This window comes from Triplophysa dalaica, chromosome 24 (assembly GCF_015846415.1).
Source record: "Triplophysa dalaica isolate WHDGS20190420 chromosome 24, ASM1584641v1, whole genome shotgun sequence".
Lineage (NCBI taxonomy): Eukaryota > Metazoa > Chordata > Actinopteri > Cypriniformes > Nemacheilidae > Triplophysa > Triplophysa dalaica.
The window spans coordinates 14,188,961-14,213,052 of NC_079565.1; the positions used below are offsets into that span (position 1 = coordinate 14,188,961).

At 40.6% G+C, this 24,092-nt stretch overlaps 3 protein-coding genes across 3 annotated transcripts; 1 reads left to right on the forward strand and 2 right to left on the reverse strand.

Moving 5' to 3' along the window:
* Positions 1-2,163: 2,163 nt before the first annotated feature.
* Positions 2,164-12,576, reverse strand: LOC130413722 (C-type mannose receptor 2-like). The gene is made up of 4 exons (XM_056739119.1): positions 12,561-12,576; positions 11,711-11,749; positions 11,269-11,622; positions 2,164-3,217 (listed from the first exon to the last, which is right to left on the reverse strand). Exons 2-4 carry the CDS (start codon positions 11,745-11,747, stop codon positions 2,853-2,855), a joined length of 756 nt encoding a protein of 251 aa, XP_056595097.1. The 5' UTR covers positions 11,748-11,749; positions 12,561-12,576; the 3' UTR covers positions 2,164-2,852.
* Positions 3,689-7,127, forward strand: LOC130413721 (uncharacterized). The gene has a single exon (XM_056739118.1). The coding sequence runs from the start codon at positions 3,810-3,812 to the stop codon at positions 7,110-7,112; it is 3,303 nt and encodes a 1,100-aa protein (XP_056595096.1). The 5' UTR covers positions 3,689-3,809; the 3' UTR covers positions 7,113-7,127.
* A 4,608-nt stretch (positions 12,577-17,184) lies between the features above and the next one.
* LOC130414372 (macrophage mannose receptor 1-like) lies at positions 17,185-20,814 on the reverse strand. Its single transcript, XM_056740234.1, has 5 exons — positions 20,731-20,814; positions 19,860-19,895; positions 19,418-19,771; positions 18,647-18,991; positions 17,185-18,087 (listed from the first exon to the last, which is right to left on the reverse strand). Exons 2-5 carry the CDS (start codon positions 19,891-19,893, stop codon positions 17,723-17,725), a joined length of 1,098 nt encoding a protein of 365 aa, XP_056596212.1. The 5' UTR covers positions 19,894-19,895; positions 20,731-20,814; the 3' UTR covers positions 17,185-17,722.
* Between the last annotated feature and the right edge of the window lie 3,278 nt (positions 20,815-24,092).

Sequence of the window (24,092 nt, forward strand, 5' to 3'; positions counted from 1 at the left end):
GTGTTGTTAACATCTTAGAATTATCTACTGTTTATTTATTTATTTGTTTAAATCAATCCCAACACTCCAGAAACACACATCTATAGATATAAGTAATCCAAAAAATATATATATATATTACATAAATATTAAATAATAAGTCAAATATATATAAGAATGAATGGAATAATAATACGTTATAAAATATGAATTGTCTATTTAGATTTATCCTAAAATTTTTATTATCGGATAAATTACAGTATACCCAGGAACTTTCCAAGAGCACTTGAAGTTCCTATTTAAATATCTAATGGTAATAATGGCTTCTAATTTTCCAAGTTTCAAAAGTCAATCGGGAATGTCCTTGATAAATTCAACTACCCAACCACTCTGAACAAAGTGCTACAAACGGTTCTTCGTATACGATCATGCCATAGCAGAACCATATTGGTCCCCCATTTACAGAGAAGTTGATCAAATAACAATTTTTTCTTATTTTTTTATAATCTAAAGATCCCTTTTCCACAACTAAAAAGGTTCATTTCTGGCATTGTTGGTTCAGACATGGTTCAGACATCAGACATGTCTGTGAAATTGACAATGGTGTTCAAGCCCGCCCTTGAGGGTAGAGCGGTTCTTCTATATGTTTACGGACCGAACGCCCTTCTTTACCTTTTTTCTTCTTCAGTGCAATCTCCTCGCTGCTCTGAAGCATACTAAGCCCTGCACCAGAATCTACGATCCAGAAGCAATCTCACTCTTGCCTATGGAGGAATCTGTGGCCAGCAGATGGAAGTCCAGATCCAAACACCTATTCAAGCCATGCCAAGTGAAATACATTTCATCAGATTAAAAAAAAGTATGAAAGAGATGGTTCTTTTAAGAACCTTTGACTGAATTGTTCTTTGTTGATCCAAAAATGTATTTTCTATGGCAGGGGTCGGCAACCTTTGTGACCAAAAAAACCCTTTTGGGCCATCTCCCACCAAATAAAATTTGTCTGAAGCCACAAAATATGTGTATATTATGCAATATGTAAAAAAGGGGTGAACTGACACCTGATATGTTGCCCTTTGATTGATGTTATCATCATAGCCATAACAAACAACAGGAAGGTAGAGGGAATTTTTTCAAATAAGGAAATTAGGTATGAAAATAAAAAACATCAGGAGAGAAATACTGGTTGTAAAGGGGTTTATTTAAACTGATGTTCTCCATGACTATTTTACACTAATCCAAACAACTCAAATCCAGCGTTCACTACATCAGAGTTTAAAAAAATCTGTTTCAAACAGACATTTCTTAAGGTGAGAAATTTGAAACAATGTTCTGAAAGACAAGAGAGAAGAACCTACACCAGTAAACAAACACACATGTATCATCTGTTAATATATCACTTCAAATAATTAAAAAAATGATATGATTCTTTAATGATCCCGAAAAAATGACATCCTTTATTCCCCCTTGTGTCCTCTTTGAAACTTGTATATGTCTATTTCTTAGTGACCTTAAAATACTTACATATCACACATAAAACAGACAAATCTTCCCTGATGAAGACACACTTGCCCGTTTCCCATAATTCAGCAATTTATAAACCAAGATCACAAAGCATACGGTGCACTGTAAAAAACATAATTCATCGGGTTTTATTTACAGATTTTCCAAGTATAATGTAAAAAAAACTGTAATTTTAAAGAATTGTAGTATTGATTTGTCATGTAAGTTTTAAAATACGATAAACGCATTTAAATTACAGACAAAAACAATCAATTTACAATAAAACGGGGAAACCACTTATTTTTCTATACATATTATTTTTCTATTAGTTAATTTCTGCAAAAATTTAATTTCTGTTTTTTATGGATTTTATAGATTTGACACTTTATTACGGTTTATCTCTGGCACCCCAACTGCCAGAAAATTTTCCAGATTTTTCCATTATTACAAACATGTATATAAATTATATAAAGCAAAAAAAATGAAGATTATATTAAATATATGTACTATATTGAATTTAATATACAGGACATTTTGTGTCAGATCTTAAAGAATCAGATTCAGTTAGGCATTTCTTTCTTTTTAATTTATTTATTTCTAACACAAACATTTTCAACACAAAGTATTTATCAACAATGTAGTTTCACAGTAAGATTATAAATTTTACCACCCATCCCCTTAACTCAAACCCCCCAAAAATGCATAAAAAAGAAAAACAAAGTTAGGCAGAGATGTATTTGACAGACTTTTTATCTTTACATTCTGAGTCAGGGTATGAATGGGACCCCACATTTGAATGCCCTGAAGATCAGTATATCACACGATCATATCAACCAGACATTTGTAAAGATGATCACTACAAAACAAAATGTGCTGAAAGACAGGATAGAAAAACCTACATCAATAAACAAATACATATGTCTTATCTCTAAGCGTTTCACTCAAAATAACTTATTTTCCCTACTATGGCAGAAAATTAAGGATGATATCTGTTTTGTAACTGCAAATATCTTCCCTTGTGTTCATCAGAACACATAAATGTATACAGCTTTGGAGCAATCTGAGTAAATGTTGACATTTTCATTTCTGATGTATTCAAGATATAAATAAATGTGATATAACTCTGATTGGAGCTCCTGACCTTACAATATTTTTTATTCACACATGAAACAAAACATAACTATCTACTATAATGAGTTCGAATGACTCAAATGCATCTAACACACTCATTTCCCATAATGATGCAGATCACAAAAATGAAGTCAGTCTTAGAGATTTTTTTAAATGCCCCTAATGGACACATTTGAAATGAAAACTAAACAATTAACCACAAACAAAATATTAGTCTGATCACAGGAAATGACAAACACTTCTCAATCATATCTGCTGCAGATGAAGTTGCGTCTCTCAGTTTCAGGAAGGCTGATCCAGCGATGATCTCCTCCAGACTGAACCGCTCCAGATCTCATCACAGTTTCACAGTTCTCCACTGCTGTTTCATTCCCTTCATCCCATTTCTCATAGCACACAATCTCTCCGCTTACCCAGAACCAAATGCCCACAGTGCATGAGTGACGTAACCCCAGCCAAACCTCTGCAGTAGAAGCCTGTTGAACTACTGTGTTCAGATTTTTCTCAATCTTGTTTGAATGAACTGAAAACAAGTCCATATGATTCTTTCTGCAGTATTTCAGAGCTTCAGACCAAGTCCGATTCTCTTTGATCAATATCAGCCGATCTGCACACAGAACAAACAAACAGGCAGAAACTGTACATGAGAGCAGTCAAAACACAAATATGCAGGAAAATATTGTAGATAAGGGTCAATGACGTGACATGTATTTTTTGTGTCCAAATTCATTATTTCCCTAAAAAGAATTTGAATAAATACATGTCATATATCAAATGGATCTACAATATGTCCTTTATAAGAAACCCTTTTCATTTTATTGAAATTCAATAGATTTTTTGAGTTTTGGTGTTTGAAAGACCAAAAATGTCAGGTGGTGCGACCGTCCGAACATACAAACAGAGAACAAAACTGAGAAATAAATGTTAATTTTCTCAATAAAATTCTTAATAAAATATTTTGGCATGATTTTATGTTAAATTTCTTATATATGAGGGGAAAAATACTCAGTGCTAAATACATTAAATGATGTTTAATTAACAAAGTTCGGGAGGAGCCGGAGCATATAACCAGCCAGCTGGTGTGTAATCAGCAATCACAACGTATACACAATCAGCCTAGCGAGCTAGCTAATAAATAGGGAAACCATCTTACCTGCTCGTTCTCCTAAGATTAAGCACCAACTCCTACGTTAGACGCTATGTCCGAGACCCCCGTCATTAACGACGCATCCACAGACCGCAATCCTTCAGCGCCAACGAGCGCGTCCCATTGTTCCAGCTCAGGGTCGGATTCGGTAGCTGATTCCCCGGCTTCATCACGTGGCCGCCAGCTTCGACGTTCCGCACCTCGCAAGGCCAAAATCAGAGGGGACACTCCATCACTTGTGCCAGAGAGACGTCCGCCGCCTTCACCGGCTTCTTCTTACACCTCCACGCACAACACGATCCCCGCCATCCATAAATGGACTGTCCAGGGCCTACGATTGGCTCTATCCAACGCGGACATCGAGTTCCATAGGCGGATGACCAAGGCGGAGCTTTACTGCCTCTACGCTTCTTCCCTGGCCGACACCGCCCCACCAAAGTCAGCTCCGCAAAGGAGCACTGACAAGCCGGGCACGGCTCGTGGTTCCCCCTATTCCCGGCCCGGGCAATCCACCAATGCGGCCCGTCGTGGCCGTCCGCCGGCAACCCGGCACAGCAGGCCCTCCGCGAGCGCAGGTACCGCCACGGATCTCCCGGACGCCTCAAACCGTCCGGTCGAAGTTTTCCAGCAACTAGTCCCTCTCGCAGTAGGCCAGCTCCAACCTCCAGCCAACACCACGCCAGCAGTAAACACTGCGGGCCGCCCAAGAAACGTCGGCTCACCAGCACTCGGAGCTCCAGTGCTATCCCACCCATTCCCTGCCCCTGGCTCTTGGCCCACGGCACCCCCATCGACCACTAGCGCGAGGCTGCCTCAGCTAGCGATGCAGGTGCCGGTCATCAGCCATTTCACCGCCCCCTTAGAAGCCGCCGCTAGCGCGAGCATGGCTCCGCTAGCCGCTCAGGCGGCTGCAATCCCCTCCCTTTTATCTCTCCCGCAGAGCAGATCAGGCTTCACATTGGCCACAGCGACAGCAATGCCAGTGCCAATCAACGCACCAGCGTTGGAACCGCCCCCCGTCCCAGGCAACATCAGGTCACAGATCTTGGCAGGTGCGGACACAGATCTTTATTTACTCCTCTCACCTTTATCACCTCCGTCAAACGAGCGACAGATCACTTACGGCGATCTGTCGCTCACGCTTAAAAATCAGTCACCCAACCACACCCGCACGCTTTCTTTCCCCGAATTCATCGTTGCTTTTTCCCGCTACACTGACGTGATCTGCACTGCGTTCCCTCATAGGAGACGCGAGCTGGGCGATTATCTCGCTATCGTGGCAGAGCTCGCTCTCTCCTATGGGGGCGCGCATTTTTACACGTATCACAGACTTTTCTCCGCCAAATGTGCAATTCGTATAGCTCAGTGGAACCAGTGCCCCTACTGGGGAGCATTGGACACTGAGCTGCATAACAGGGTTTTTCTGGGCGTCCGCAATATTACATGCGCGGTGTGTCGCTCAGTTGCGCATACCACATTAGATTGTCCCCTAGTCACTCCCTCTCTTCCCCCACGCTCAGCTTCGCCTCCCCAGTCTACCTGCTCTGTTCCGCGCCTGCCAACCCGCCCAGTTCACCAAACCCAAGGGCAACCTGGCAATTTGGAGGCTTGTAGGAATTTCAACGCCGGAAGATGCGTCAGGCAGCGTTGTCGCTTCCTGCATGTGTGCTCATTTTGTAGCGGAGCACACGCACGAATCGTGTGCCCATTGTCTCAAACGCAGAATAAAAAACTAAAAAATTACCTTTCGACTCCCGTGAACATTTCTTGTTTGTCTTCAGAATTGTCCTTGCACCCCGACTTTCAATTCACTGACTATCTTCTGACCGGTCTCTCGAACGGTTTCAACCCCGGCGTCGTCAGTCTTCCGTCACACAGCTTAATATGCCCCAACCTCCAGTCTGCGCTCGCCGAACCAGAGTCAGTCGATTTCCTCATTAAAAAGGAGATCGACGCTAATTTCATTATTGGCCCCTTCGACGCTCCCCCTTTTCCTGCATTTCGGATCAGCCCCATTGGCATAGCGACTCGTAAATTCTCTGGAAAAAAGCGCCTCATTTTCGATCTCTCGTCACCACACGGCTCTACCTTCCCTAGCATTAATAGCCTCATTCCGATCGAGGAATTTTCCCTGCACTATCATAACATCGATCAAGCCATCACTTTAATAAAACATGCCGGTCGTGGCGCTTGGCTAGCAAAAGTCGACATCACATCAGCATTTAAAGTCATGCCAATCCACCCAGACTTCTGGCACCTTTTCGGCATTCGATGGCGCAATAAATTTTACTTTTCTGTCCGTCTTTTGGGCTGCAGAAGCAGCCCAAAAATTTTCGACATGTTGTCGGAGGCAATTTGCTGGATTCTCTCTAACAATTATGCAATTCCCTACCTTATCCACCTACTGGATGACTTTTTAATCATCTCGTCTCCCGACTCGTTTCCGGCTGCACATCTAGCAAAAGTCCAACAGGTTTTCAAAAATCTCGGCGTTCCCCTCGTCCCAGACAAAACTTCAGGTCCCAGCACGTCCATCGAATTTCTCGGAATTAAATTAGACTCGCTTAAATTCCAGGCTTCTCTGCCGAAAGAGAAAATCGATAGAACGATCTTGATCGCGTCCTCCCTATTATCAAATCCCCGCTGCTCAAAACGCGAGCTTCTGTCTGTTCTCGGCCATCTAAATTTCGCGATGAGAATAATCCCGCAAGGTCGCCCGTTCGTTTCACACCTCCTCTCTCTCGCGTCATCCGCACACGCTTTAGAGGACTCGTTATCCATATCCAGCTCCTGCCTCGACGAGCTGAGCCTATGGATAAAATTCCTCAGACAATGGAACGGCTTGTCATTTTTCTACAGTGACATGGCCTCTTCCCCCGTCGATATTCGCCTATTCACAGACGCCGCCCCTTCCGTCGGTTTCGGAGGCTTTTACCAAGGCCGTTGGTTCGCGTCCACCTGGCCCCCCCAGGTTTTAGAGATCCCTTATGCTTTAGCATCCTCAGCTCTCTTTGAGCTATATCCACTGGTCGTCGCAGCATCCCTATGGGGAAAAGAGTGGTCAGCTTCCAGCATAATCGTGCACTGTGACAACGAGGCAACTGTTCATTGTATTAACAAAGGCCGCTCCCACTCCCCCGCCATAATGCCGTTCCTCAGACGCCTCATCTGGATCTCAGCCTGTGACCAATTCATTCTAACTGCCAAACACATTCCCGGATCAAAAAATCAGATTGCTGACGCCCTTTCTCGTTTTGCCTTCCAGAAGTTCAGGCTGCTGGCACCCGAAGCAGATCCTTTGCCAACACCGGTACCTCCCTATTCGGAGCTGATATTCCAGTTAACCACCCCCTAAAAACCCTCATCGATGCCTCTCTAAACTCCATCATCCAAGCCGTCTCCCTCAGGACCCTCCAATCTTATCTAACTGCATGGAAAAGCTTCAAGTCTTTTCACCTGGCATTCAACATTCCCTTTCCCGATTTTTCTGTCATCACCATCACCTCCTTCATCTCCTTCCTAAACTCTTCAAAAAACCTCCAGGCCAGCTCAATTAAAGGCTACATGAGTGGAGTCCAGTTCTTCCACAAACTCATATTCAATTCTCCTTCCGCAGCCATAGCCAGCTCCCAAACATCTATGCTTATCAAGGGCATTCAACGTACCCAGCCTGCTCGCCAGGATGCAAGGCAACCCATAACCCTGGATATATTGAACAGATGCATTTCCACCCTTCGTAAAGGATACCACTCCAAACACGTCGATCGCACACTCGACACCATGTTTATACTAGCATTCTTTGGATTTCTAAGATGTTCAGAAATTTCCACAACATCCATTTTCAACCCCCTAACCCATCCAACGGTATCCGACCTGTCAGTAGTCGATTCAGAGACTATGTCATTTTCCATTAAACAGAGCAAGACGGACCAAACCAGGAGAGGACATTTCATTTACATATTCAATCTCCACTCACCAATTCAACCTTATCAGACCCTCCTAGCCTACCTCCACTTCAGGAAATCCCAGACCACAACCACATCGGATCCTCTATTCGTCGACGAGTCTAACCGCCCAGCTACACGCTTTTGGTTCCAAAAGCACCTCAAAGCTGTCCTGCTCCTATCCGGTATCCCTGCAGACCACTTTTCCGGCCACTCCTTCCGCATAGGCGCAGCAACCACAGCAGCCCAAAAAGGCCTCTCGCACTCTCAAATCCAAGCACTAGGGCGCTGGACATCGGAAGCTTTTAAGAGCTACATCAGGTCCGATCGCTCTATCATCAGGGAAGCTCATCGAACCCTCATTTCCAAGATCATCTAGAGAATTCATACTTCACACGCATGAGTTCGAACATCCTCCATGCCAGCCGAAATCTCACTTACAGGAGATCTCACCGCCGATTCAGCCGGCTCAGGGGCCAGTGCTCAAGTCTCAGGCTCTGCAGCAGCAGTTTTAACAGCAGGAGTCAACATCGCAGCAGCGACTACCCTGGCAGAGACCAACACTACGTTTCAAGCAAAGAAGCAAGCGTTGCCACAGCAACAGCCTCAGCCAAGCCCAGCTTTCCCATTTCAAGCATGGAGCCAAGTGCGGCAACTAAGAATCATCCACAGAAGCCTATGCTTCCGTCACAAGGGCTGAAGCCAGCGTCGCAGCAGTGACCACCTCCACAGAGGTCAGTAGTTCCATCACAGTGCCAAAGCCAGCGTCGCAGCAGCGATCGCCTCCGCAGAGGCCTGTGCTTCCATCTAAGGCACAGAAGCCAGCATCACCGCAGTGACCGCCTCCGCAGAGGCCAGAGCTTCCATCTAATGCGCAGAAGCCAGCGTCGCCGCAGCGATCGCCTCCGCAGAGGCCAGAGCTTCCATCCAATGCGCAGAAGCCAGCGTCGCCGCTGCGATCGCCTCCGCAGAGGCCAGTGCTTCCATCTAATGCGCAGAAGCCAGCGTCGCCGCAGCGATCGCCTCCGCAGAGGCCAGAGCTTCCATCCAATGCCCAGAAGCCAGCGTCGCCGCTGCGATCGCCTCCGCAGAGGCCAGTGCTTCCATCTAATGCGCAGAAGCCAGCGTCGCCGCAGCGATCGCCTCCGCAGAGGCCAGAGCTTCCATCCAATGTGCAGAAGCCAGCGTCGCCGCTGCGATCGCCTCCGCAGAGGCCAGTGCTTCCATCTTATGTGCAGAAGCCAGCGTCGCCGCAGCGATCGCCTCCGCAGAGGCCAGTGCTTCCATCTAATGCGCAGAAGCCAGCGTCGCCGCAGCGATCGCCTCCGCAGAGGCCAGTGCTTCCATCTTATGTGCAGAAGCCAGCGTCGCCACAGCGATCGCCTCCGCAGAGGCCAGTGCTTCCATTTTAAGTGCAGAAGCCAGCGTCGCCGCAGCGATCGCCTCCGCAGAGGCCAGTGCTTCCATCTTATGTGCAGAAGCCAGCGTCGCCGCAGCGATCGCCTCCGCAGAGGCCAGTGCTTCCATCGAAGACGTCAAAGCCATCGTCACCACAGCGATCGTCCCTCAGAGGCCAGAGCTTCCATCTGAGGCATCGAAGCCGGCGTCGCCGCAGCATTCGCCTCCGCAGAGGCCAGTGCTTCTGCCTCGCCTTCGGCCATCTACAACTTTCCACGAAGCAAGCATCACAGCAGCAATCACCACAGCAGGAGCCTCCATCAGGCGCTCTGCTACAGCCGGCCCCCGCCTTCAGTTGCCTCTTTCCAGTATCAGTCTTAACAACAGGGGCATGAAGCAATGAAGCAGCGTTCATTTGGATAGTTCCCGAAAACCCTAATATTACAATCTCTCCAAGCACTACTGCCAGCACCTCCTAGATTCATACTTCTCATCACTGCATTGGGCACCCACCTTCTTTTATCTTCTCAGTCTGAACCATCCTCGGGGGAACCCCTACCCCTTTCTCGTCCCATAACGAACAACATCTCCCAAGGAGCCCTCATCCTCTCGTCTCTACCTTAACACAGGCCACGCCTCCGCAGCGCTTGGCATCATGTTGGGGGGTATACGTACTCCGGCGGCTGTCCCACTTTCTCGCTTTATGGGGGTGTGCTCTGGGCTCAGACCGGTTCCGAGCTCGGCGCACTCACCCGTACTAAGGTAGAGTGTTTCGGGCTCGGATAGATCTGGCGAGCTCGGAGCCTGCTTCCCGGACAGCACGCCAAATACGCATAACCAAGCTTTATCATTATCCCTATCTATATCACTGTTATCTGTGTAGGTGAACTCGTGAAATGATGTTTAATTAACAAAGTTCGGGAGGAGCCGGAGCATATAACCAGCCAGCTGGTGTGTAATCAGCAATCACAACGTATACACAATCAACCTAGCGAGCTAGCTAATAAATAGGGAAACCATCTTACCTGCTCGTTCTCCTAAGATTAAGCACCCCTCCCCCACCCCGGCTCCTCTGCCAAGCTCATTATCCTGCAGGAACCCGGGGGGTGTGCTCTGGGCTCAGACCGGTTCCGAGCTCGGCGCACTCACCCGTACTAAGGTAGAGTGTTTCGGGCTCGGATAGATCTGGCGAGCTCGGAGCCTGCTTCCCGGACAGCACGCCAAATACGCATAACCAAGCTTTATCATTATCCCTATCTATATCACTGTTATCTGTGTAGGTGAACTCGTGAAATGTATATTATTTTAAATTAATATATGGTCGCACCACCTGACATTTTCTTATTTGTCATTGACACATAAACAGATGGAACTTCTGTCATCGGACACACATTTAAATTTAATTACAAGGACAATGGAGTGGTGGCATGAAATATGAGGAATGGATTCTGGAATAGATTGGTAAGTGATCTGCACAACACTTTCACCTGGGTCACATCAAAACACAATCGATATTTTTCTGTAGAAAAACTTGTTACAGATGTTTTATATTATTATCAAACTGAAAGAATAGACTGTGGATGAATTTATATTATTCGGATTATAAAGAAAGTTCTGTCATACAACAGACTTATGACTCACCTTCATGACACACAAACGTAATAGTGTGATTACAACCAGCATCATTCCATTTTCTTTCGTTTTTCATCTGGACCTCTGTACATTGTGCATCATTACCACCATTTGGTTCAGCAGACATCAGTTTCTGAAGGCGGAGTCACTGTTATCTGACCACTCCCACAAGTCACTGAACAGACCAATCCAGACAGATTTATCCGTCTTATTAATGATCTTCTGGATGTCTTCATTCTCAGTCTGGTTCCTCACACTGGTCAGATCAGTATGATACTGTCTGCAGAAACTCTGAGCTTCTCTCCATGTTTTATTAGATGTTTCAATGATGTATCTTTTACTGCTGTCTGTTAAAGAACAATATAGTTTAAAAAACTTTATTGACACACATGTAGTTGGCTGTCGGTCACAGGAGAAGAATTGTTTCAAACATACATTTCTATGTTGTTTCTGTTTCTTAACAGGTGTGTTTATTATTGTTTGTATGTCAAATTTACACAATCACGTTTTGGTAGGTGACGGTTTGCTGTCACTCACCATTGTAGCACATGAAACTCAACAATTTACTACAGTTCTCATGATCCCATGTTCCATTTTTCATAAAAGCACAGTCGTTTGTGTTATTTGGTTGTCCATTTTCCCATTTTCCATAGTTCACAGGATCACCCAGAGACCACTTCCATTTATGTGTTCTTGTATTCTTCAGTCCAATCCAGACGTTCACATTATTGTTATTCACAGTGTTCATCAGCTCTTTCATGTCATTCATGTTGTTGACTGTGGCCAGATCTGTGTAGTTCTCTCTGCAGTAACTCTGAGCTTCAGTCCAGTTCTTATTCATGTTTATATAGTAATACTGGTGCCGAATGCATTCAGATAATGAGCAGAGAGCTATGAAGTAGAGTGTTTGATTCTTTATTAAAACATATATAGTCGATGACACCATCATTCAAATTCTAAACCAGAAACACAAACTCACCAATGAGAAGAAGCATGAAATTTAGAGCTTGATCCATTTCTGTTAAAGAAAAGACATTGAAAACACTTGTTAGTTATTCTCTTCAGCTCTGTTTATTAGTTTTGATGCATAAAATTCAAATAAAAGTTACTTCTGTTCCACTTTTCACAATTTTGCTTTTTTACAAAGCCATTTTATTGTAAATACATTATTGAACAAACAGTGGAGAGGGAAAAAAACAGTATAGATATGATCATTAAAAATCATTAAAAACGTTAAATGTAGCAGGTTGTTTTGCACAAGATGTACGGTTAGATGCATCAATAACTGTAAAAATACATTTCTGTAGGATTGTAATTTACTATTATATATTTTTAAGAAAGTATATGTCAATTCATAGATCAACCCAAAAAACGATTCAGTCAATTTAAAATTTCATTTTTAGTGTTACAACTAATAACACACCGAGCAAGCAGATTTCTAAACTACAGTAAAGTGTAGTAAATAAATTTGGAAATGGGTAGTCGACAATGAATGTGTGAATATGGTGTGACGGCAAAAACTAGAGAGATTTATCTTATATATAAAATAAATATTAATAATATGAATGAATAAATTACAAGATGTTTGTTTTTAAAATGTTTTCTTTGTCACATCATAGGACACATGTACGGTATATTTGTCAACTTTCCAAATAATGTTTCAAATCTTGTTAAGAGTCTGTCATGATTTGTAAATGTCACTAAAGCAAACAGTTTCATTAATGCCTTTCTCTCTTCTTTAAGACTTTACCAATTCTGTACAAGTTATTGAACAATACATCGTATTTCAAAATTTTGACTTCAAATGAAAATATAGAAGTTGTTCTTACTTGTAGAGATTGTGTGTTCCTGTCGTGAATCTGTTGATTGTCTCTATGTTATGATATCTGTCCCTCAGCACCTCTCTTCATTTGTTTACTTCATGGAACAAAAGCGATTTTCATATTTCACTTCCTTCTTTTGGTTCTTTCAGGTTTCATTCAGGTGAGATCTTTTATTTGGATGTTGTCTTGTGTTTCATCCTGCATCAGCAATATTAAGAGTTCCTGCTGTGAATTTTCCTTTTTTTATTATAATAACAGAATTAAATACACATTAAAATAATCTAAAAAAGCTTGTGTACCTGTAACTTTCCTTCATTTTGTTATGAAATTTCAAACATTTGCATTGAATTTGAAAATGTTTCTCTTCATTTGTTACAACACTTAGATTATAAAGACTATTTAATGATAAATGGTTATTCCATGGAGAGAATCATTTTATAGAATAATTTTATATTAAACAGCATCATGTTATCATCGTATAGGCTCCAAAAAGCCAAAATAATGTCAAATAAGTGAAAACAGCTCTGCATGTTACTTTTTAAAAGCTTTGCATGTTAACCACCATGTAGACAATAACATGGCAGAATTATAATCTAAGTTTTTTATTATAAAAAAAAAAAGTGAAATACTTCTAGAAGGATATGAGGGTGAGTTAATTATGGGTTCACTTTTTATTGTTCAGTGAACTATTCCATTAATTGTAAGGGTCTGAGATCTGGGGGTGTAAAACATAGCAGACATTAAACTAAAGGGAAAATAAAAGACGTGAAGGTGTCAGAATGGCTGAACAGAATCAGAATACTGTGTCATATATGATTTTTTTTAACAACGCCAAACACACAACACCTACTATCAGCAACTGATAATATCAGTATGTTAATTTATTTTTCCTTGAACTTTCACAATGCTGCCTCACGGCTTTTCCTCCTTTCTTAGTGTCCCAGAGCAGATAAAGCTATACATCATTCTTGCATCATTATTAATCAGTTGTCGTGTTGTGAACAGTTTGACCCAGAATGGTCCAGGTATGATCTTTCCTGTGACCCACACGAGCAGGACTGATGTATCCAGCAGTTTATTTTCAGTCACACGTGAGTTTGTATGCATCAGAATTCAGTAATGCACTAAAATAAATCTTATCAGTTTGATAAATTGATCATAAACTGATCATAAACTGTCTGGAGTCATTTAACCTTGAAGGTTTTGTATGTGCCTATATGGGCTCATGCAAAGACCTTAGTGGATATTGGTTAGTTCATGAGAATAAATGTATAAAACAAATTTAATAAACTTTTAGTAGTGATATTCCTGTTACACAACCTTGAAATATGAAGAAAATCATCCACTATTCTTTATTCAAATATAGCCCTATACTTGATCACATTATATATTGTGTCGGCAGCTGTTTAACTTTAAGATCAATACTTAACAGCATAATTTGCATGTCTTGAATGCATTCATTCATTTAGTTTACTTCCTCCTTAATATAGTTTATGGATACAAAATGGATGTCTGTAAGGGAATCTTAATTTTTCCATAAGTCCATAGGGCTTAACATAACATTAACCAACAATACTCACACAGTTAAAAAAAAAAAAGTATTTTTGAAACGATTTTTATAGAATTTTGTTCCATTTTTTATTTATTTGAGTGTTGTGTCCAAGCACATGTAGAAGATTCTTCATGAATTCTGTACATTTATAATCACACGTTTTTGTTAGCATCTTCACAATAGCTTCTCAATAACACAGTGCCCAGCTGGTCTGGACAGACCGCCCTGACCCCACACAGCCCCAGACGAACAAAACAGGACTTATGTTGTGAACAATAGAATATGTATGTATCAAAACTAATAAATAGATTGCAAGGCTCAGCCTGGTACATCAGAAACAAAGGAGTGAATGAAAATAACGGCTTGATGTCATTGTTCTCTGTGCAGTGTGAGGTTCATGTGTTTATGACTGTATGAATGAGATGGAGATCACAGAGCTGTCCTTGTCTCATACAGTGATGAGCCTCACAATCTGCTCTGTTTTACTCACACACACTCTCTACTGGACACCCACTGAAAAGCTGCTCAATAAAGTACCCTTTAGGCCATGGTCAGACTTGACTTCTTTTTTGAAGCTGCTAGCATGTGTTTCCATAACAACATGCGAGGAACGTGACTGGTCGAGAAGGCTCAAGCTAGAAAACGGCCGAAACGCCTATTGGAGAATAGTTTTGTACAAATGTAAGTTTAATTTTTAACAACTTCTGCCTCTGAGACGCTGCCTCCGAAGTTATGACGTTCGGCTGCCAATTGTAACCAAATGCTGTCAGCGTTTTTTTTTTTACTAAAAAAGAGCCTTTGGCAACTTTTTCTTGTCATAAAGAAGTCAAGTCTCAACATGGCCTAAGTCACCCTTAAACATACTGGCTTAACTAGCAAACCTGATCTGCAGAAGCTGGTTGTCCATGGAAGTATTGTTTCCTGTAGCTCAGTGATAAGAGCATTGCAAGGTTGTGGGTTTGATCCCAGGGGATTGCATATGCCTATGTAAAATGTATAGGATAAAGCAATGTAAGTCGCTTTGGATAAAAGCTTCTGCCAAATGCCTAAAAATGTAAAACAAATGTAAAGTATTGGTAATTAAACTAGTCAACAGCCCAGTGGGACACATCAGCATCTAAAACACAACATGATATGGTCATTTTATCAGGACAATCGGTTAAAAATTATATAATGTATAATACTTTTATTTGGTTAATTAAAGTTACAACGTTTACAGGTTAGAAGAAAAAACATTTTTTTTACTTAAATTGTATTCATTCATGGTACATCTCTCAGTTGTTTGATAGGAAAATAACCCAAAACCAAATATGATGGGGTCAGAGACGGGAAGGAGAGGAGAGAAAAAAAAAAACGTATTGATATTTAATATTTTTTTATATATCAGTCAGTGTGTTGTGGTACACTAATAGCATTGTTGTTTTATGTTACACTTTTATTAAATGTGTATTTGGCAGTGTTTCCCCAATCCATTTCTCAACCCAAACATTGCACCTAACCCTTATCCACCATTCCCATCAGTTTATTATTAGTGCATCAGACAAGAAATCAAAGGAGTAACAAACAAATGTAGAATCAATGGTTTAAGAATTGTTCAGTGACTTGAGATCATCCAAAAAGTACAGCAGCAGAACTTTAGTAGGAAGTAGTAACTTTAAGTTATTGAGTAAATGATTTTCGATTGTGAGGAGAGATTATTAGTAGTGATTTATTAAAGAATAAATATTTTGTGATTTTTATGGTCCTACTTTAGTTTATGGAGTGTCGAACAACAAGTTTGCTCATAGGTGTAAAAATATCTAATAATAGACAGTTATTATTACCTTACTTCTTGACTGACTTTCAAATGATTCGTTTGGTGATCCATCTGTTTAATCCCCTCCTTCACGTTGACCTACTCTAATCGGATTCGTCAAATAGTTAACTGTTACTTCTCTGGTAACTGTGCCTAGATTTTTGATCGATTCCTTTAAAGAAATTTCAGTATATGAGGGTATATATAGGATTTGTAGTGTTGATTCATAAATTCTGAAAGACAGATGTGTGAGGGCGATTAACATGTATCAATTGAACAGTTCCACTAAGGCCAATGCATAAGCTTTTAAATGTATTTGTATTACTATTGTTTGTATAACTTCAGAACTGTAACATTGCTGAGGATTGAATTCTTTTCTTGTGTGTTCTACATGAGCAAAGTCCACATTAGCAAGCAAAACTATCAAATATTCACAAATAATCCAAGTCATCCTTACGATAAAGAGACACAAAGTACAAATAAACTGAGTTAAACGTCCACAAAACAGAGAAAGCATCATTGACACAGGGGTGAAAAAGGTTTATATTAGATTTTCTAGATTGAATTTTTTTTTAAGTGAATTTTTTTGACAGAAATGCTTTAAAGCGCTCAGCACAGTGCATCTAGCGTTGACCCTTAAACTGCAATCTGTGGATACTTGAAAATTAGTTCCAGAAAAATGTTGATTTATGTTCTTCTTAGTTAAATTCCTCATGTCAGTGCAGTCTCTCATTGTGGTGTCATTTAACTGAACAGCACCATCTATTGGACAAAAAAGACAGAAAATAATGTCACTCCCTCTTTCTAACTTCAGTATCTCATGAACAAAGTTGCAGTCACGGGTTTAAACCTCAAAACTTTTATTCTATGTGGTTTCTGATTGCACATACTTAGAAACAAATGTATAGGATAATGCAATATGTATCTGCCAAATGCGTGAATGTAATTTAATATAGTGGAGGTATGAACTCTAACTATAGCAGTTGTTCACTTTTTTCATATTCTTCACATGCAAAATCCAGCTGTGTACAGTCAATGTTAACTGATGTCGCTTTAAAGTGACATTTGTGAGATCAAGGGTATCTGTTTTACTTTGGGGCACAAAATGAAGAGCATGACAATACATTACAATATAAGCAAGGCAAGGCAATGCAATATAAAGGACCACATAAGGTAGGTTAAAACTACTCAGATAAACTGGTTCACAGTAGTTCAACACTTATCGCATCAGATCCAACATTCACTTTATTTTATTTCACAAACAGAAGTCAACCCGACATTTCTTAAGATAATAACTGCAAAACTGTTGTGAAAGACAAGAGAGAAGATCCTACACCAGTATACAAACACACATGTATTGTCTTGTTAGTATTTCACTTTTTAAGATAATTTACAAACTCATTTGATTCTCTTGAGATACAGAAAGAAATGTTGTTTTATGAAAGACATATAGTTCACCCAAAAATATAAATCTTTAACCAATTATTCCCCCTGTATAAGACTCTTTTGGTTGTGGAATTAACACAAAAGAAGATATTTAGGAAAATGTCAGAATTTTGTGTTCATTCAATGGAATTCTGCAGGGTCCGGTGTTGTTAGGTTACTGATGTTCTTCAAAATATCTGCTTTGTCTTCTGCAGATTAGCAAGATTAGCAAAAAAACACAGCAATTCTTAAAATAACAGTACATATTAATAACGTTTGAGAGTCTAAATTTGGAGTTGTATTTAATCCAAAACATGCTTTTAAATTGTCACTGCAGCTAAATGGAAAATGAAAAGAAACAATAAGTTGTGTATCACAGGAAATGACAAACACATCTCAATCATATCTGCTGCAGATGAAGTTGCGTCTCTCAGTTTCAGGAAGGCGGATCCAGCGATGATCTCCTCCAGACTGAACCGCTCCAGATCTCGTCACAGTTTCACAGTTCTCCACTGCTGTTTCATGCCCTTCAGCCCACTTCTCATAGCACACAATCTCTCCGCTTACCCAGAACCAAATGCCCACAGTGCATGAGTGACGTAACCCCAGCCAAACCTCTGCAGTAGAAGCGTTTTGAACCACTCCTGTCACCCAGCGCTGAATCTCCTCTGAATCAACTGAAACCAGATCCACATGATTCTGTCTGCAGTGAATCAGAGCTTCAGTCCAACTCAGATTCTGTTTGATCAATACCAGCTTATCTGCACACAGAACAAACCTGCACATGAGAGTCAAAACAAACAGACACAAAACTCTGGATTCCATTTTTATAACAAAGAAACTTCTGTCATGAGACACACATATATATGATATTTATTATAATGAAAGTGACAGAAATATTTGAATGAGATGTTACTTAAACCTGGGTGACATCAAATGAATGCATTTGGCAGATGCTTTTATCCAAAGCAACTTACATTTCATTATACTATACATTGTTTATGATTATGTGCAATCCCCTGTGATCGAACCCATGGCCTTGGCATTGCTGTGCTCTAACCACTGACCCAAAGCCCCATCATACATACATTATCTTATTTGACTGTGTAACAATCAATTTAATCAACAAAGTTTGTTTTCTAAAGGACACTCGGTTGTGTCAGATAACTCAGTCTGTCCCAGACATTCAGTATGAGGGGTTTCTTTCTGACACAGAAGAGATAGATTATTATAGAGTTGAAAGAAGAGACTGTTGATGAACTTAATATCGTATCGATAATTTTAAAATTATGTTATAAAACACAGACTATTTTGACTCACCTTCATGACACACAAATGTACTTTTGTGTTGACAACCAGCATCATTCCATTGTCCCTGAGCACTCATCTTGACCTCTGTACACTCTTCAGAAAGGCCACCATGATTGTTTGGTTCAGTAGACATCCAGTTTCTGAAGGTGGAGTCACTGTTATCTGACCACTCCCATGAGTCTCTGAACAGACCAATCCAGACAGATTTATCAGTATTATTAATGATATTCTGGATGTCTTCGTTCTTAGTCTGGTTCCTCACACTGGTCAGATCAGTATGATTCTGTCTGCAGAAACTCTGAGCTTCTCTCCATGTTTTTTTAGTTGTTAAAATGATGTATCCTTTACTGCTGTCTGTTAAAGAACAATATAGTTTAATAATTCTAATGGTTTATTTCAAAATTTACAGTTTGAATGTTAATCTTCATAAACTCTTCTGAAAGTCTTGAGTGCAGTATGTGTTTGCTTCACTGTCTCTCTTTGAATTCTGCACTCAGTTTAAAGTGAGCAAACGTTTAACACATACACATCGAGCATTGTACTTTGTAGTTGAACAGTCAGTTAATGTAGTAAGCATGGAGATATTTTTTCATCCTCTTTAAATGTTTTGTACAGAATTTCAGAGAACAAACTCAGATCTCAGTGCATCTTGGGCACAAATCCATAGTTTGCTGTCAAACATAAACTCACATGCTTTTTCAGTTTCATAACTGTGATGTTTATTGTTGTTGTCCTGTAAAGTTTACATGATTGTGTTTTGTTAAGCAAGTTGTCACTCACCATTGTAGCAGATGAAATCCAAATGACTATTACAGTTCTCAGATTGCCATGTTACATTTCTCACAAAAGTACAATTTCTTTGGTAATTTGGTTGTCCATTTCCCCAGTTCGTATAGTTTACAGGATCCCCCAGAGACCACTTCCATTTATGTGTACTTGTATTCTTCAGTCCAATCCAGACGTGCACATTATCTTTATTCACAGTGTTCATCAGCTCTTTCATGTCATTCATGTTGTGGACTGTGGCCAGATCTGTGTAGTTCTCTCTGCAGTAACTCTGAGCTTCAGTCCAGGTCTTATTCATGTTGATATAGTGATAGCGGCGCTGAATGCATTCAGATAATGAGCAGACCGCTATAAAACAGAATGTTTGATTATTTATTAAAACATATATAGTCGATGACTCCATCATTCAAATTCTAAACCAGAAACACAAACTCACCAATGAGAAGCACGAAATTTAGAGCTTGATCCATTTCTGTTAAAGAAAAGACATTGAAAACACTTGTTAGTTATTCTCTTCAGCTCTGTTTATTAGTTTTGATGCATTCAATTCAAATAAAAGTTACTTCTGTTCCACTTTTCACAATTTTGCTTTGTTACGAAGCCATTTTATTGTAAATACATATTGAACAAACATTGGAGAGGGAAAAAACTGTATAGATATGAGAACAAAAAAGATCTTAATCAGAAAAACAAATAAATTCATTAAAAACATTAAATGTAGAAGATAGTTTTGCATAAGATGTACGGTTAGATGCAGTAATAACTGTAAAAATACATTTCTGTAGGATTGTAATTTACTGTTATATGTTTTTAAGAAAGTATATGTCAGTATATAGATCAACCCAAAAAACGATTCAGTCGATTTAAAATTTCATTTTTAGTGTTACAACTAATAACACACCTAGCAAGCAGATTTCTAAATTACAGTAAAGTGTAGTAAATAAATCTGGAAATGGGTAGTCGACAATGAATGTGTGAATATGGTGTGACGGCAAAAACTAGAGAGATTTATCTTATATATAAAATAAATATTAATAATATGAATTAATAAATTACAAGATGTTTGTTTTTAAAATGTTTTCTTTGTCACATCATAGGACACATGTACGGTATATTTGTCAACTTTCCAAATAATGTTTCAAATCTTGTTAAGAGTCTGTCATGATTTGTAAATGTTACTAAAGCAAACAGTTTCATTAATGCCTTTCTCTCTTCTTTAAGACTTTACCAATTCTGTACAAGTTATTGAACAATACATCGTATTTCAAAATTATGACTTCAATTGAAAATATAGAAGTTGTTCTTACTTGTAGAGATTGTGTGTTCCTGTCGTGAATCTGTTGATTGTCTCTATGTTATGATATCTGTCCCTCAGCACCTCTCTTCATTTGTTTACTTCATGGAACAAAAGCGATTTTCATATTTCACTTCCTTCTTTTGGTTCTTTCAGGTTTCATTCAGGTGAGATCTTTTATTTGCATGTTGTCTCGCGTTTCATTCTGTAACAACAATATTTAGAGTATCTGCTGTGAATTTTCCTTTTTTTTATTATAAAGACAGAATTAAATACACATTCATTTAATCAAAAAAGGCTTTGTGTACCTGTAACTTTTATTCCTTTTATTGGGAAATTTCAAACATTTGCATTTAATTTGAAAATGTTTCTCTTCATTTGTTACAACAGTTAGATTATAAAGACTATTGAATGATAAATGGTTATTCCATGGAATGATTATTTAATGACAATATGCCAGTCTGCCACTTTTCAATTCATATGGTTTTCATATTTTCTTTAAACAATAAACTGTTAAAATGCTTTATAAGAATACCAATCTTATGCGCTTGATGACATAAATGCAACCCGTTTCTCAAATAGAATCCATTCTCTCTCATCATTTGTCCCTGTTGACTGGTTATGACAAAATCTCTGAATAACATAAACAGAGACAAATTACATTCTCAAATGCAGCATGCTTTAAGGTTATCAGAAGATTAAAATAATTATAAGGAGGATATAAAAGAGAGTTTGTTATGCGAGTTCGGTGTTTTGATAGGTGCAAATGGAAAATTCAGGAAAATTCTTTGTAGTATATTATTACACAGGAATAAATGCTCCAACATGAATTTCGGGATGAATGAGCCTCTAATACATTAACATTTACATTTAGTCATGTAGCAGACGCTTTTATCCAAAGAGACTTAAATAGAGTTCAGGGAGCAATAGGCTATATGTCATTCAGGATAAATGATGCAATAGCTAATATGCACACTCACCTTACAGGAGCATGAGTTCACAGGGGTACTCATGTCAGTGAACCTTGAGAAGGTACTATGGACATCTGTGATCAGCTCTTCTGTTATCAGTCTTTGACACAAGACCACATACCACCCTGCCTCGAAGTCAGCCACAATCATTACAATTCCCAAAATATCAGTGCCAGGTATTCTTAATGACTATCACCTGGTGGAACTTACACCAGTGATTATGAAATGCTTCAAGAGGGTGGTTTAGCATCATATCAAGGTCAGTCTCCTCCTTACATTGGACCAGCATCAGTGAAGAACAGGTCCATTGAAGATGAGTAAGCCCTCGCTCTACACACTGTCTAGAGCAGTGGTCACCAACCCTGCTCCTGGAGATCTACCGTGCTGAAGATATCAGCTCTAACCCTAATCAAACACACCTGAACTATCTAATCAAGGTGTTCAGGTTTGCTTAATAATTAGAGACAGGTGTGCTGAAGTAGGGTTGGAGTTGCAGTCTGCAGGACGCTAGTTCTACCAGAAAGACTCAGGTAACATAGAACGGTAGATAATATTTACTAACATAATATTAAGATCTTTGGGCATATGCCCCGTCCAATGAATGAATCATGGAATATGGTTCCGATGTTCCTGCCTGAAGATAAAGCAGGGGCGGAGGCTACCCCCTGACTGAGGACGGGACCCTGACCTGGTGGTGGTGGTGGGGAGGATGGAGGTTTCACACATGCGTTAGTTTCTGTGAACGAAAGAGAGGGTAAGTACCATCCTTATATACTACGTGCTGAGAGATGATAGGCTAACTGGTAATTAATTATGATGTGAGGAGTCTTCCTGATAGAACTTGCGCGAGAGCTTTCATTTCTACCAGAAAGACTCAGGAAACAGAGAACGGTAGATAATATTTATTAAACATAATATTAAGATCTTTGGGCATAGGCCCCGTCCAATGAATGAATCATGGAATATGGTTCCGATGTTCCTTCCTGAAGATAAGGCAGGGGCGGAGCCTACCCCAAAAGAGAAGTAAACGAAATCAACCCACCGGATGATGTGTCTCCTTGCATATCCTAAAGGAGAAAGTAAGTGTCGGTTAGCCATGGTTGAAATATGAAGTAACGTTATACCTGCCTTCTATTGATGGTGGGCACCGGCTAATTGGGCTTCTAAAAGCCTTCAAATTCTCCGGAAGCCTGCCCAAGCAGATGGGCTTGCACAAGCCAATGTTTCCCCCAACGTATTTCCGGATGCCTGATCAGGCTGAATGGCTTACATGAGCCAAACGTTTTCCCCCAACATATTACCAGAAGCCTGCTCAGGCTGAATGGGCTTGCACAGCCAATGTTTCCCCCAACGTATTTCCAGATGCCTGATCGGGCTGAATGGGCTTACATGAGCCAAACATTTTCCCCAACGTATTAACTGAAGCCTGCTTGGCTGAATGGGCTTGCACAAGCCAATGTTTCCCCCAACGTTTTTCCAGATGCCTGATCGGTCTGAATGGGCTTACATGAGCCACATTTCCCCAATGAATTACCTGAAGCCTGCTCCGGCTGAATGACTTGGGGAATATCGTCAGCAGTGAGAAAGACGCAAGTGATGAGATTGGATCCGTTGTTTATATACACTAACACTGAAGTGGTGTGGAGAGTTTGGAAAATGTGTGGCACGAGTGAACTATTACACCGAGTGAACTGATGATCTGTCTCCAACTTCTGTCCTCTCCTTGCCGAATGTGATGATCGCTGCACCGTTCTTCTACTTTCCCGGAGTGAAGTCAAGCCCTGATCGAGGACGAGATCCGATCTGGTGGGAGAAAAGACCGGTGGGTGAATTGCAGTGCCTGAAGTGACGATTCACACGGTTTGTGCTGTGAAGTGAAATTGGTGTGTGGAGAAGTAATAGAAGTTTGCCGTGCACTCTCCTCCTACAGTCTTCTACCCGCTGTCTCTAAAGAAGGGTTTTGATAAAGCAAACGCCCAACTTCCTGCTTTGAGAAGACCTGGCCCCGTTAATGCTGAGTGCTTCATATATTATTGAACTGTTGAAACTGTGCTGTGTCTGTTCCAGTGCTCGGCCGAAGTGAGCGTCCCGCTCAAAGTGCCCTTCCCGCCCGGTGGTCTCCACACGCCCCTATTGGAAGCCTTTACTCTGTTCAGAAGAAGAGAAGGTATATCAGTTGTAAAGCTTCATGTACTGTTGAACCGTTGAAACTGTGCTGTGTCTGTTCCAGTGCTCAGCCGAAGTGAGCGTCCAGCTCAAAGCGCCCTCCCTGCCTGGTGGTCTCCACACGCCCCTATTGGAAGCCTTTACCCTGTTCAGAAGAAGAGAGAAGGTATATCAGTTGAAAAGCTTCACGTACTATTGAACCGTTGAGACCTTGCTGTACTGTTCCAGTGCTCAGCTG